Below are 15,823 nucleotides of genomic sequence, written 5' to 3'. Positions count from 1 at the left end.
GCACACGGAGTGCAATGTGTGGTACCAGATACACTCAAGGTATACCGTGAAGATTCCTCCATCGACACGAACATGAAGGAGATTTTACCTTGAAGGGACAAATTCCAAGTTTACTTGGTGCGGAAAGTTCACCTGCAGTTTCCAACCAAAGATAAACTCTCTTTATGTTCCTCATCACATCGTCACGGTAAAGATGGATCACAACAATTTAAAGGACAAACAAGGAAGAGTAAATATGGGATTTCAACTGTGCACCAACACTCACTGACCGACTCCTTGTTCAAGGAGACTCCTGGAATCTTTGATTTCCATAAAAAAGTGTCGTAAGACAAGACAGCCGACTTAAGAGGAATGAAAAATGGTGAAGCAGTGGGACCTGATGAGATACCATTGTAGGATGGACCGACATTGGTGAATATGGGGTTCAGGTGTTCAATGAACATTGAACTGGGTTATGATGAGAGAGGACATTCCAAGGACATGGAGGGGAAACATTCTGGGATCATTATTTAATATTCCACTCTCCAGATGTAGATGTTTTAGATGAACCTTGAAGTTGGGAATATGGAATGTTTCTTTATGGTTTCTGGTCATTTAAGGTTTCCTGAATGAGAAACTGTATGATGACCCTCTGTCATCATTTAACATTGATTTTATACACACATTTTAAAAACACCGGGTTTGAGTACTAAACGTCTCCTATTCAGAGGGTGTGTTGGGTGTTTTGGGTGTTTTGGATGTATGATCCAATCCCACAGCAGGCATGATGGTTCGGTGTCATCAAGCTCTATCTCAGAGGTCCAACTTGTTGAAGCTCCACACCTTCTCCCCCACTCCCCCTACCTCTCCCCCAACATCTCCCCCCACACCATCGAAAATCCGAAGTCCAGGCTGGGCCTGATATCCCAAACTATAATAAAAACAACTCCCCCCGTGCTGTGTACCTTCCCCGAGTTCAGTACGTTATTTCTCACAATCCCTACTTACCTGCTGTGGTCGGGACGCTCCACTTCCGAGGACGGTGATCACGAACACCGCGATGAGAAACCACGACATGTCTGGTGTTCACTAATCCACGGACTGACGATTTAACGATACAGCTCTGTTATGTGTTGAGATCTCCCTGTTGTTGGAATTCTCATTGTAACCACGAACAACCACTGTGACGTCACAGTGTGGTCACGCCCCTTCCTCTCGTTTCTGTTCATATTTTCACCTCGATATAATTATTTACGTATTTGTTGTTCTGATAAAGCTCTTCCGGTGAAAACCACGTGACCCAAGGTTGATTAACATCTCGTGTTTTGTGTTTCAATCATTTTTACACCAATGAGAAGAGGATTTAAAAACGTTCAGTTTGATAAGTTGGGATATTGATAAAACTGACATTGTACAACGGACGTGTGTTTACTCCATTGATGTTTTTAATGTTAAATCTTGTTATCAAGGAGTTCACTCGATGAGTAATGGTGCACGTCCTGATTCATCTTCGTCTCTTTATTATTCCTGTGAACATTTATTTTTGTGTGTGTGTGTGTGTGTGTGTGTGTGTGTGTGTGTGTATGTGTGTGTGTGTGTGTGTGTGAACGTGCGTACGTAATAAATACATAGCCTTGAATGGATTCCCATCCCATAATCCCGTTTTCTCAACACATCCTCCACCGAAAGTGGACGAAGGTAAAGTTTTCACCCCTATCCATCTGTTGTTGGTTCCTTGGGAAATCGAGGATTCGTGAGTTTCGTGGAGTTTGGTGGTGGAGTACTCAGGGCCGCCGAGAGCCACAATGGGCCAGGGGGTGGGGGATACCAAGTGAAGACCCCCTTCGTCCAGCCCCTGCGCCACAAAGAAACTAAATTTCCCTGATTTCCCAATTGTGTTGTCTCCCTTCCCCGAGTACACTACATCATCATTTCTGACAATCCCTACTTACCTGCTGCGGTGGACGGGACGCTCCACTTCCGAGGACGGTGAACACGAACACCGCGATAACAAACCACGACATGTCTGGTGTACGGCTGTCCACGAACTGACGATTTAACGACACACCTCTGTCTTAAGATTTTCCTGTTGTTGGAATTGTTATTGTAACCATGAACAACCACTGTGATGTCACAATAGACTGTGGCCACGCCCGCTTTTCATCATTTCTATTGAAATCTCATGTAATATTTAGATATGTTTTTACATACAATTGTTCAAATTAATCTCTTCCAGTGAAAACCACGTGACCCAACGTTGATGAATAACACGGATCTTTTGTCTTTCAAATATTTGACATCATTGAGAACAGGATTTTAAAACGTTCATTTTGATAAGTTGGGACACTGATTATTGACGCTGCGCAACAGATGTGTGTTTATTTCATTTACTCGTGCACCCACTCCCTTGAGAAGTGGCAGTGAGGATCCTATGACGAGTCCTGGTGTAGAATATAGATCACAGTAGATCTCGGTTCCAGTCCGTGATTCTGTGGTGGAGACGATCAGCATGGAATGCCTAAAGGATGTCGGGATTCCTCCAAATTTCTCTCATTTCCCTGTTAAACAGCAGCACCGACTGTTGAAAAAGGGAATCCATCCGTGTTTGTGTTTTTTATAAATATTTATTTCTATTTCTGCTCTGTGTTTTCCACGAAACGCCACGATAAGCTATTTATACACGTCAACACGACATTTGTCCAAGGAAGAACCCCTTCGGGAGGAGGTATTATTCGTATTAATATTTCTTTGTCATAACATTAATATTATCCTTTTGTTATTCAGATTGTTGTGAGAAACGGCATTGGAAAAACGTCACAATTAGCTATTTTCTCACGGATATACACCTTAAAACGGACCTCGCCCCCAAGGTGGAGGGGATCAAATAAAATCGCCACAAGCTCCATCGTTTGACCCTCAGTCCTCCAGTCAAGTTTGATTGAGATTGGATAAATATATAACAACCGAATGTATCGCGGTCAAAAAACACACAGAGACAGAGAGAGAGAGAGAGAGACACCAAATTGTGTAATTCAGTGTGATGATGTAATTAATGATAAACCTTGTGATAAAGGAGTTTGGACAGTGAATAATGGTTCACCTTGCTCTTCGTTTATATCTCTATGGTATTGGTGTGAACATTCAATCTTTGTGTGAATATCCGTGGAAAAATGGACGTATAAACAAATAAGTAGGCCTCACCTTCAATAGATTCCCATCCACCATCCCGTTTTCTCAATACATTCTCCACCGAAGGTGAACGAAGGTGATGTTTTCACTCTTATCTATCTGTTTGTTTGTTACTTGTCAAATTGAAGATTCGTAAGTATCAGGGAGTTCGGTGGTCGAGCAATGTCCTCCATCAGTAACGATGGAATGGGGGAAAAATGGCGGCCCCACCAAAGGCGCACCAAATGATCCGTTTGAAACTCGTCTGGAGCGATGTAATACGTCATGAATGGCCGAAACGTTTATTCTCGATCATTTTCATTCATAAATAACTGGAACTACACTCAGTGGAGCGCACACCTCCGCCAGGTAAAGCAGGTTACATTTTGTTTCTCACCGATGGGCTGGATCTGGATCCGGATGTGAAGCAAAGTGTAATCACCTTGTTCTTGTCACCGACACAACTCGTCCACAACTTTTTAACATTGTGAGTTCACAGAAAGTGAAGGTATTGTGAGACTCATGATGTACGAGTGCAGCTGTGAAGAAAGACCTGGTGATGACAAGGCAGATCACTGACGAGGTCTATTCCTGCAAGCTGATTGATAGTACATGCATTGCGTCTCTGTCCAGTTGCAAAGATCCATGTGGACACACCATACAATATGAGAGAGGTGGAAGTCATGTGCATGGATGAACCCATTTGTGATCTTGTGATTGGTATAAAACCAGGAGCACGAGAGGTCAAGGATCCAGATGCAAACTGGATTCCACAGCTGGCACAAGCAGGAGTGACCAGGGCACAGACCACGTGCAACAAGGATGACACCAAACCATTGATAGTGTCACAATCTGACATCCCTTAGGTAACTGTGCAAGAAGTTGAGCACGTTCAGAAAGAAGATGTCTCCCTTCAAAGGTTGTGGAAGGAGGTGCAGGATAACAGAGATCATCAGGCATGGGGCAAGAGCAAGTACAGGCTCAAAGTCCAGAAAGGTTTTTTACACTGTATCCACGTAACTGACAGGACCGAGGAAAGTGAAGCAAATCATCGTTCCCTCCAAATATCAGGAGGCCGTGATGAAAGTTTTCGCATCATGGGTGATGAAGATTGTGGTCAAGTTTCATCCAAATTGTGTGTTTATGTAGTTTTGGAGAAGAAAGGAAATACCTTATTTGGTTGGACGGTCAAACCAGGACAAACATTGACCACCCTTACACCCTCATTTTTAGCTCACTTGGAACATAGTTCCGGAGAGCTTATGGGATGGCATGTAGTCCGTCAGTCTGCCCATCCACAAACACTTTGCAGCTTCTTCTCTAAAACAACACACACAATTTCAATGAACATTCACCACAACCTTCATCACGGAGGAAGTACCAAAGTTTGTTCACAGCATGAACAAAAACAACAAAAAAAATCAAATCGGCGTCTGACAGAGTTTATGAGGGGGGGGGGGGGTTGGCTCACAACATATGCACTTCCTTCCTTCCCCAGAACTTTAATTTCCTTTCACAGACAATTTCGATGAAACTTAAACACAACCTTTGTCACCTATGATGTCACAAAGTTTGTTCAGGGCATTAAAAAAAAACACATGGGTATTTACTTTCTTCTCCATGATGTATTTTGTGGGTGGTGGCCTGGTGTTGGCTTAGTGGTTTGGGTGGTTGCTTGGGAACCTTGTGGTCCTGAGTTTGAGCCCCGCTTTCCACTGAATTAACGTCAGGGGGGTTGACTCAGCCTGTCATCCTTCCGAGGTCGGTGAAATGACCATCAGTATTCTGGTAATTATCCCTGCGTGTTGAAGGCGACAAAAGGGTTGGCGTCAGGAAGGGCATCCAGCCGTAAAAAAAAAACTGCCACAAGAAAGGGGACCATGATTGGAGCCCGCAAAAAGCTGACCCCTGCTCAGGGAAAAAGGCTTTAAAACGGTGTGATGATCCTGTATTTTGTGGGTCATCCATATCAGTTAGTGATTCCCTGGTTATCTTATCCAGCCGCGAACAGGTGAGCGCCCAGGGGGTATTTGCCCGATGTTTAATAAATATCATCGTGTTTAACGCCCAACTCCTCCTTTACCATTGTGATGTGGCGAGAGAGATTTAACAAGACATAATATGTATATGTTTCATAAGGAGTTCCACATTTCATATTATATTACGAGCAAGTACCATCCATCACTTCGCTGACAGGAATACGAAGCGGGGTGGCGGGTGATGGGAGAGAGAGAGGGAGACAGTTGGGAGAGAGCAAATAAGACCAATGCTTACCTTTCCGTGATATTTAACCCCCCGGGGATCTTTGACAGGTCGAGGGTTAAACATGACCTTCACCGCCGCGCCTCAACACAGAGTGCCATTTCCTGTGTGTTTTGTATTTTACGGCGATGGCCCCGCTTCACACAGGGGCAACAAAGGTTTCATTGGCTTGAACTGGAGATGCGGATATGGGAGGGTAGAATGCAGTCATTGTTGCTGTGTTTGCTTCTTGATGTCACGGAGTTCCTGCCGCTCTGGTATTTTGTTAATCTTTGTGCACTTCTATCTTCCTGTCCTTCTGCCTTTCAAGAAAATTGCACAACATTATCAGTGGGTGAGGCAACACCAGAGGGACTGCAGCGCCAACACAGACTGTTGATGTGAGATGTGAACGTTATTTTTTATATGTATCTACGTGGAAGTGACGAGTGGATAATGAAAGATCACACAGAAATGTTAACATTAATAACAGACTCTTGAGGTTATCGTATGTGCAGAAATGAAACAAAGCCATGGACACTGGCATCTCCAGGTGTTTATAAGCGATTTGAAGGTATGAATAATGAAAATGAGGCATTCGATGATAAGATTGAGGAAAGTGAAAAAATATTTGTCACCACTTTATCTTTAAGAAATTGTTGTGGCCTATTTCAAGTCAAGGCACTGTTGAGCAGGCCAAAAAAATGCAAAAATAAATAAATAAATTAATACCCCCCAAAAAAACACGAACAGCGAGGGACAGCAAAGTGATGAAGGATGAGCCTTTTTTTAAGGTTAATTAAATAATGCCGTTAATTATCTTCAATAGGGGTGTTTGAATGAAGCCAAACAACCGGTTTTCATTCATGCACTCCCTTGGAGTTCCCTCAACATCCTTGTAAAGTTTCAGGCTGTGAGGTTTCATGGTCTTGGAGTTATTGAGGACACACACACACACACACACACACACACACACACACACACACACACAATTATCGATAGACAGACAAACAAGGAAATGACAAATTGAAAAACATGGACGTAAAAAGGGTGTAAGTGATTAAATTAGGTGTATGGAAGGTTTCAGTACCTGTCGTTCTGGAGACTCACGTTTCTTAAAAAAAACATCTTGGATCGACCATCTGTAAGAGTCTAATGTTTCATCCTACCTTGCTGGAGCGCTTAGTCGATGGAGTGATGATGGATCCACTGCCAAACATGACACCTTCTCCAGCGGCCATGACTACAACTTCTTCGTTTGCACACACATCAACAAAAGGAAGTCAAAACAACTGGAGAGCGACATCATCGTAACCTCCATCATTATCAATCCTTCCAACACAATCCTGGAAATACTGTATCCTCTCAATTGCTTTCTGCATCTCAATTCAATTTTGCCTTTGTTTTGCCTTCAATTTCACACCTTTATTTTCATCATCACAAACTCCCACTGGATTTGCACTGAAGTTTTTCAAACAATTTCAATGATCATCCAGGTGTGCAGAATGACTTTTATACAGATACATTAACAATCATGCGAGACTTCGACCAACGGGAAGATTTGCTTGGTGCTTGTAAGTTTTAGAATCCAGCAAAATATGTGTTTGTCCTCAACACTTCTGAGGCACAGACAAAATTGGACATGATGCAGGTGAAGAAGAGGCAGTTTAGACAAAGTTTTAAATTGTAATTTGTAATGTAAAGGAAGAATCTTGTCAACTTACGTTCCAACCGGAAGGATGGTTTCAGGTGAGGGTTGGAGGAGGGAACGAGCACCTCTTCTGAGGGACCTTTGGAAAAACAATAGAAATATGAAAGCTTAGACACATTGATATCTCAATCAGTTTGATAACTTGTTCAAAAAAGAAAACAAAAGGAAAGGCCTGGATGGAACAGGCAACAGATGACAAGGTGAATCAGGTGATCTCATCCAATCGAAGGGAGTTAAAGTTGTTGTTGTTTATTCTGCATGGGGATGATCACCCCAAGAAGTTACCTTCCCACAAAAATAATTACAATTATCTCCACAATTAAGGACACTTCTTCATGAAAGGAAGTATTTACAGCAATGTCTGTAAAAGACGAAGTCACAAAACAAATTTTTCTTGATGTTTTGATCTTGTGGTTGGCTGTGTTTGCACCCATTGTGTGTTCAACCCACCTGCCCCAAAGTATTGAAGAGTGCTTACCTGTTGAAGATCCTGCATACAATATGGCTTCTGCTGTTGCTGCCATCATCAGGGTGAGGCTTCCGTTCGCGAGCCAGCCAATGAACAATGTAAGATGGTGATAGATTGATTTTCACCATCAACAAGATCCCACCATGGTTTTCCTCATCTTTCCTTCCTTCACTATGAAAGTTGAGGTTCCTGTCCTCATGAAATGCAAGATGTCCATCAGGAGTGAACTCCCTATCCATGACTGTCCGATCAAAAGATGTTTCAGTGATTGCTCCAACATGATCTCAGGTACATTCACGTGTTTGAAAGAGACCCTGCGTCAAAGTGAATTTGTTTTAACGGAATATTCTCCTTCAATGTTTTTTTGTTTGTTTTTTTGTGTTTTTTTTCCCCTTTAAGCTTTTTTTTGTGTTTTTTTCCCCCTTTAATATTTTTTTCCCCCTTAAATGTGTGTCACGGAGGAGTCTGTTATAGGAGGTGGGAGATGAGGAGGGAAGGTCGTTATCTCTGGAGATGAGGCTTGCCCTTGGGATTCTTCAGGAGGACTACTTTATCTCCTTTGATGGTATATCTCCCGTTTGGGTCACTTTCCCTCTTTTTTTCAAGATCACTCAGCAGCATCTCTTGTTTTTCTCTTTGGAGCTGAGTGTAATCCGGAGTGATAAAAATGTTTTTTGTCCAGAGAGAGGGATCAGTTAAATTGCGAACCTTCTTGTTATTGGTAAGAACAAGATTCCGATCCGACTCACAACTGAACACAACTTTCATTGGTCTGAATCTGTTCTCAATGTACCGTCCAACGCGGAAAGTGCGTACGGGCTCTATGTTCAGGTTCATGGCTTTAATTAATTTTGTCACAACCTCCTTGTCATGTTCCCCTTTTCCCTCCTTCACTCCACGGAACATGAGGTTATTTTTACGCCTTTCTATCTCCGCTGGTTCATCATTGACAAGCTTGGACTGAGACGAATGGTGAGGCTTACGTTCGGCCGGCAGCTGATCAACATCATGCTGTTTCACTTGTTGTTTCCTGCCTTCACAGAGAGGCTTCGGTTGGCGTTGAAGAACAACACTGTACTGTTGTCGCTGCTGCCGCCCTTCATCACTTTGAGGCTTTGGTTCAGGTGGGAGCAAATCAACATCCTGCTGTTTCAGTTGTTGCTTCTGTCGCCCATCATCAGTTATGAGAAGCACTTCTTCATCAACCCCTTCCTCAGCAAGTTTTCCTGCTTTTTGCAATTTGGTTTCTCTCTCCTGGACCTGTTGCTCCCTCAACTCCACATGACGTTTCTTCTCTCTTATCTGTTCTTCTCTTTCCATGAGAATCAACTCTCTTGTTTTCCAGGCAACTTCACATTGCTCTCTGTGTTCTTGTTCCTTTTTCTCTCTCAGACGAGACTCTCCCTCCGATTTATTCAGATTACATTGTCGATTATGAAGCTTCTCTCCCTTTTGGTGGATATGGAGCTGCTGTTTATTTAGCTCTTCATCTTTCCCGTTCATGAAGGCATCTAACTTCCCCTGTCGCTCCAGCTCCTGTTCCTGATATATCGGCAATTCTTTCTCTCTTTGCTGAACATCTTGCTTCCACTTTTTAACTTCTAACATTCTCTTTTCTACTTCAACCATTTTCTTCTTACGTTCTGTGTTTTTACGCTTTTCCCAGATCCAAACTTCAAATTTCTCATCCTCAAAATCCTTTTCCCAATTTGATCGTCTGGATTCTTCCTGCTCCCTTATCTTTAACTCTTCTTGTTTCTTCCTCTCCTGTTCATTTATTTTCTTCTGCTCTTCTTCCTTCCTCTCTTTCTGCTGTTCCTCCTCTCGTTTCCTCCGTTCATCTTCCTCCTTTAACCACAATTCTTTGTTCAATTTCCTTTGCGCTTCCATTTCCATGAACTCACGTTCTCTGTCCTGAACAAACTTCTCTCTTTGGATGAGATCTACTTTTTTTTGGAGCAACATCTTTTCTTTTTCCTGAAGTTGTTCTTTCTGTGCTTGTAAAACTTTATTTTGCTCCTCTTGATAATGTTCTTCCTCTTGTTCTTCATTTCCGAAGTTCTGTTTCACTGTGAACTCCATTTTTTCCTTCACATCAGGAACCTCAGTTCCCTCCAGTTTCTGCATTTCAAGGAGTTTGTTTTCCTGAACATCATTTACCAATGGTGGCTCATCTTTCAGTTGTCTCCTTTTGATTTTACATCCACATTTCACACTGCAAGAGAAACAAACATTCTCAGTTCAAGGTAAAATGAAGTATTCCATCACCTGTAAAGTGTTGAATACATGGTTTTGTAAAACATAAACAAACATGTTCCACGAGTGTTACAATGCTACAGGATACGGAATATCGAGTATGCAGATGTAACTTAAACAAGGTCCAAATGATCGGTGTGGAACGATGAATCACACTTGATTATTTAAATAATTTAATGTAACGGTGGAGGATGTTGTGAAATTTAGTGTTTGTTTTTGATGAAGAAGGAAATCATGTAACTTTTTGTAAATTATCTCTCACTTCACTGGAATTCCATTGGAAACATGTTTTCATGACGTCATTTGGCGGCCATCTTGGATTTAAAAATATCCGCCATCTCAGAAGAACAACCAACTTATTCCTTGGAAATCAACACTTAATAAGTGAGTTTTACTTTTTATTCACAACAAGTGTTCAATAATAAACCTTTTAAAATCTTCCTAAAGACATCATTGTTACTTTGTGTGAACAAAAAAAATTCCAATCAGAGGTTTAAACTTGTGTCACGTGGGTTGGACATGGTTCATATCATGAACTGTTTTCAACAATTAAATTGCTTCACTCAAACATCACAGACGAAAATAATGGGATATGGACTTTTTAGAATATTCACCATCGATCGAATTAAAAAAGAAAGAGCTCAAAGAAAAGAAAGATCTCACTGTCACACAGTGAATAGAAAGATTGATGATAATATTGTTGTGGGACGGGGGTTTGGTGAGACCACCAGGGGGTGAAGCTATCTCAGTTTCCCACCAGACTCACCCGACTTGCAGGCCATCACACACGGATAAGTCCGTGATGTGGTGGGTCACTAACGGACCGTGAACGCCAATAACTCAACTGCATGACCGAGGGTCCTCTGTATAGTTTTCCGGTTACCAAGAAAAATAACCACGTGATCTAATTACAGGGGGACTCGCCCTAGGTACGTCTTGTCCGAACCAGATCACCTTACCGGATCAGATGCAGCCGAGCGACACTGCCAATGACATACCGGCTAAAAGGAACGGATCGTTAGGAATAAAGTCCAGGCGAGGTTCGGATACGGACCATGCTGGATCAATGAAAGAAAAGACAAAAACGAGCTGGGAACATTTCCACTTATAATTTATGAACAGGCAGGCGAGGAAAAATATGTGGCACGATTAGTAGTTTTTATTGTTGTGTGGAAGGAGGGACAGGAAGAAAAGTGTGGTGTGCCAATAATACAAGAAACTTACAAAAGCAGACACATAGCAATTATCCCGATATAATTCTTGTGCACTCTTCACTGAAGCGAGGACAGGCACATGACACACGCACACACACACACACACACACACACACACACACACACACACACACACACACACACACACAAACACACACACACATCCAGATGAAGAAGGGTTAATGAGAAGAAAGAGGAGAGGAGATGGGGCTAACGGTCTCTCAATATGTTGCACGATTGACCGATTGCACCACCAGTATGTTTTGGGGGGATGCTCCGCTTGGTGATTCCTCCCTGACAGCTAGCACGTCGTCTCTTGCTTCGTAGCACTTTGAGCAGCTCAACATCGATCCAGAGAATAGGGCACGACCGTCAGGCATGAAAGAAGAGCTTTTGGTGGAGTCAGAAGCCAGTGGGTGGAGGAAGGCAGAGTCCGGAGCAGTGGGTGGAGAAAGGCAAACAGGATCATGTGGGTGAGTGGAGTCAGGGACGAGGCGGGGAAGAAGACGGATTCAGCAGGTGAGTTGGTGATGAAATTGGAATCAGCAGATGAGGAACGCTGAGCAGGAAAGACGATGACCGACAGCCCCACGAACCATACTTTTCTCGACGTTGTAGTGCGGGCGAGGGTGACGATCCGAAACGACGTGTCGTCACCTGAATCAGGTGCTCTGGTTGGGCCGTGGACAGCACACGGTCCGGCCGTGATGGCCTGCACCAAACTCCCGGGCCGTCCACGGCAACCCGTGGTCAGCGCCGGTCAATGCGCTGCCTGTCTGTAAGCCATGCGGCCCAAGGAGTACAGCGCGCCTCTGCCTGGCTGCAGCCTCGCCGGGTGGAGAGGCGAGTGGATGTTCGCCATCCGTGCGAGACACCTGGGGTCGCGGTGGTCAGCGAAGACTGATGGTAAGATGCTCTGATAAACACATTCACAGACCCGAACAAGGTGTGCCATTTGTCCCCTGCTATGTGTGCGATTATAAATTATCCCGGGGATGCGCGTGTGACCGCCGCCATTGAGCATGCGGTCATTTATAAAATGCAGTGTTGTGTGCAGTGCCGGCCCTGATCTGTGTCATGAAACGAAGGAAAAGGTTGGATATAATTATTAGATGCAGACTTGGATTGAAAAGAGGACAGATACAATTATTAGATGGAGATTTGGATTGAAAAGAGGACAAAGATATAATTATTTAATGGAGATTTGGATTGAAAAGAGGATAGAAATAATTACACTGGTCAACAATTTTTTACTTTCTGAATGTTGTCTAGATTTCTACAAGTGAATTAGGGTATTCTGGCACTGCTGAATCAGGAAATGGCATCCGTTTCTCTCCATCAGGTCAGGTTTTTGTGCTAAGTTGATTTGAAAAAATCAGATCTTGTGACAAAATCAATTACATTTTTGTGGCATTATCAGCTGATTTTTGTCAACACATATCATCCTAAACATGTTTTTAAGAAAAAAAAATGTTTTGCCAACAACATTTATTGATTACATGATAGAAACATCGATTACTGTCATCTGAATGGTGGGCATTGATAAAGGTAAGTGCAAGTAAATTGCATGTTGCGTCACCACTGTTCAAACTTCAGGGCTTGAACTTCCGTTTCTTCGAACTCCTGGAATGTTCAGCGGCAGGGAGGTCTCTCTTCAGATTCCAACAGTAGTCAGCCATCATGACTGCGTCCCAGCGACCCTGATACCTGGTCTCCATCTCCTTCATGTCCTGATGGAATCTCTCCCCCTGCTCGTCACTCATTGAACCCAGGTTCTCAGGAAACCGGTTCATATGTGAAAATAGGTAGTGCATCTTGATGCTCATGTTGCAGCCCAGGTTTCTGAAAGCAGTCAGCATGTTGTTGACAAGTTCTGCGTAGTTTCTGGCCTTATTGTTGCCAAGAAAGTTCTTCACTACCAAAACAAATGTCTTCCACGCTTCCAGTTCCACTTCGTTCATTGAGTTTTTGAACTCTGGATCTCTGATGAGCTGACAGATCTGAGAACCATCAAAGATGCCAGCTTTCAACTTCTCCATGGTCAATCCTGGAAAAGCCTGGCACAAGTAAGTGAAGCAGTCACCATCTTTGTCCAGAGCCTTGGTGAACTGCTTGATTAAGCCGAGCTTGATGTGCAGCGGTGGGAAGAGTATTCTGTCTCTGTTCACCAGAGGGTCATTGATGACGTTCCTTTCTTTGCATGGCACCAATTCCTCCCGCACAGGCCAGTCCTTCTTCGTGTAATGCTGAGCACGGTCCCTACTATCCCACATGCACAGAAAACATGGGTACTTGGTGAAGCCAGACTGTTGTCCCAACAAAAAGTTCACCATCTTCAGGTCAACACAAATAAACCACTTATGCTGATCATAACCAATTTTCTCCAGCACGTACTTCACCGCTTCATACTTCTCCTTCAGTGTAGTCGAGTGAGCGATGGGTACAGAGGCAAACTGGTTGCCGTTGTGTAGCAGAACACATTTCAGTGATCGCTTGCTGCTGTCAATGAACAGTCTCCAATCTTTGGGTTCGTACTGTGGCACTCCAAGCTTGAGCAGAAGCGCATGTCATAAATTGGTGCATGTAGGTATTGTACATTCTTCAGAGTTCGTTATTTCAAGAAATACAACTTTTTTGGATCACATTATTACAAAACTGCCCCATTAACTTTAGTTTTGATCCACGAACTTTATGCTTTGCCTCACCAATTTTTGGAAGATTTTGAGGTTTTATGACTTCAAACTGATCCCTTTTCGACATAATCACCCAGAACTATCGCACCTGAATACTTCTTGTCATTAAAATAATTATTTCCAATCAAAACAATTATTTGACATGACATTTTACCCCCACCAACTTCTTCTAAAATGCTCCACACATGCGTACATGTGAACAAAAATGTAAAAAACGACATGTGGCCATATCTCAAAAACTTGACCTGATTGAACAAAACTAATGTGAGTTTTGGATTCAGCGCATCAGATTCGTCCTAAATCAGCTTAAAATATGCAGACAATAAAGTTGTTGTTGACCAGTGTTATTTAATGGAGATTTGGATTGAAAAGAGGACAAAGATATCATTACTAGACGCAGAAATGGGTTGAAAAGAGTGAGCCACATGGTTGAAAAGTAAGTTGTTATCATTTGGTGTGTTGTTTTTCCATGGCTGGCTTCCGTGAGGACACCTTGCTTGGATTAGCCTCAGGAATAGCGTAACAGAATAAGAATGAGTTCAGAGATTTAATCGGACCGAACCATGAGATTCACACAACGCACTGTCCCGTTTGACCCATTAGACAAGAAGGGACTATCTGACGTATATTACTGAAATAACTGTCTTGGGACCACTGCATGTTGGATGCCATCATGTTGGACGGATGCGGATCCTGGATCCGCAACAATATCACATATCCCTGAAAATAATTTGGTTTCAGGTGGTTCTGACTTCAAGAAAATGGAGAATCAGTTTAAAACTGATTTTCGAATTAAAAAAAAACAGTTCTATATTGCTGGACAGTGTTAAATTAATGTTTCATGAAACGTTGACATGCTTGTAATGACTTCTGATTGAGTAAACATAGTAAGACTTTGGTCATAAAGCACATCAAATAGAAAAGAATAGTCAATCCATTTTGCAAGATAAAATTTCACCGAGCGTTAATGGGACAAAGCAGTGCGCGAGGGAATATGGGATGGTGTGCCATCGACAACGTAGTTCTAGTTTAATATTTTGTTTGCCTTCAACTGTGTTTTCATGAATTCCAAGACAGACTGAGCTGAAACTTTCACAGGTTTTTTTTGATACACAGGTTATTTAATACACAAGTATAATTGAAAACAGCTCACCAAAGTGACAGCTCACCAAAGTGATAGCTCACCAAAGGTGTCCCCTCCCTTTAAAATGAGTATTGTTCCACAAGATCTCACTATGACAGCCATTTTGAAGTTCAAGGTAATTACAAGTCTTTACTGCAAGTAAATCTACATTTGTTTTTTGAACCTCGATCAGTACAAATGTTGGTATTTACACCAAATTTAACTTTGATTTTATACAGGATCAGTGGACTTCTTCATGGCAGCCATTTTGAAATCCAAGATGGTCACCATCACCAACTTACACAAAATTAAAATTGTGGGTTTTGTAAACTCTTTGGTGTAACAAGTGTGGGTGTTCCCACCAAAATGGACTTCATACGACATCCACAGCCTGAGCTATCGTGTCCCCTTGGATGAAGGTATAAATATTGATGAAAAGTCATTTGTGTTCTTTACCAGTGAATGCAGCGCTTTCTCCTGAACCTCGTCTTGTTGAACCAACGAGATGGATTAAACATAATCACACCGACAAACAAAAGGGAGGCAATCACGACGAACACGACATCACGACCCAGGGACATCCCTCCATCCTCAACAGCATCGTTCTGGGAAAGCTGTGGAAATAGACAAGGCCAGGGGTAGGAAACATGTTTATTTCATTTATAATTAAACTAAACAATGTTTTTACAATTACTTTACAAAATCAAAAAGTTCGTGACAAAATAGCATGTTCTTGATAATTTTAGAGAACAAACACAATGGTTCATGGAATGTTCGAGAGTTTACCTTTTGTACCACGCTTGTTAAGGACAGGTTTGTAAGAGGGTTTGGGAAGTAATTTGTAATTTGTTCAGAATGCTGGCGATAGCTCGCCGACCATTTTCAAAAAACACCGTGGAATCTTTACCATCCAATATAAATGAGTGTTGGTGGATGAATCCTTCATGTTTAATGTTCCTCCAATGGTTG

The 15,823-nt window shown here is 42.4% G+C and overlaps 1 protein-coding gene across 1 annotated transcript; it reads right to left on the bottom strand.

Annotated features, from left to right (window-relative positions):
• Positions 1–7,778: 7,778 nt before the first annotated feature.
• LOC147021109 (uncharacterized) lies at positions 7,779–9,761 on the bottom strand. Its single transcript, XM_085890878.1, has one exon. The coding sequence runs from the start codon at positions 9,693–9,695 to the stop codon at positions 8,070–8,072; it is 1,626 nt and encodes a 541-aa protein (XP_085747004.1). The 5' UTR covers positions 9,696–9,761; the 3' UTR covers positions 7,779–8,069.
• Positions 9,762–15,823: the final 6,062 nt, after the last annotated feature.

Source organism: Eptatretus burgeri, chromosome 8 (assembly GCF_056783735.1).
Source record: "Eptatretus burgeri isolate ZD-2024b chromosome 8, Ebu_testis_v1, whole genome shotgun sequence".
Classification (NCBI taxonomy): Eukaryota; Metazoa; Chordata; class Myxini; order Myxiniformes; family Myxinidae; genus Eptatretus; species Eptatretus burgeri.
This window is presented reverse-complemented; position numbering and strand designations above follow the sequence as displayed.

Coding starts and splice junctions, on each gene's coding strand:
- LOC147021109 (XM_085890878.1), bottom strand. CDS start 9,695: ATGCAGAAACTGGAGGGAACTGAGGTTCCTGATGTGAAGGAAAAAATG.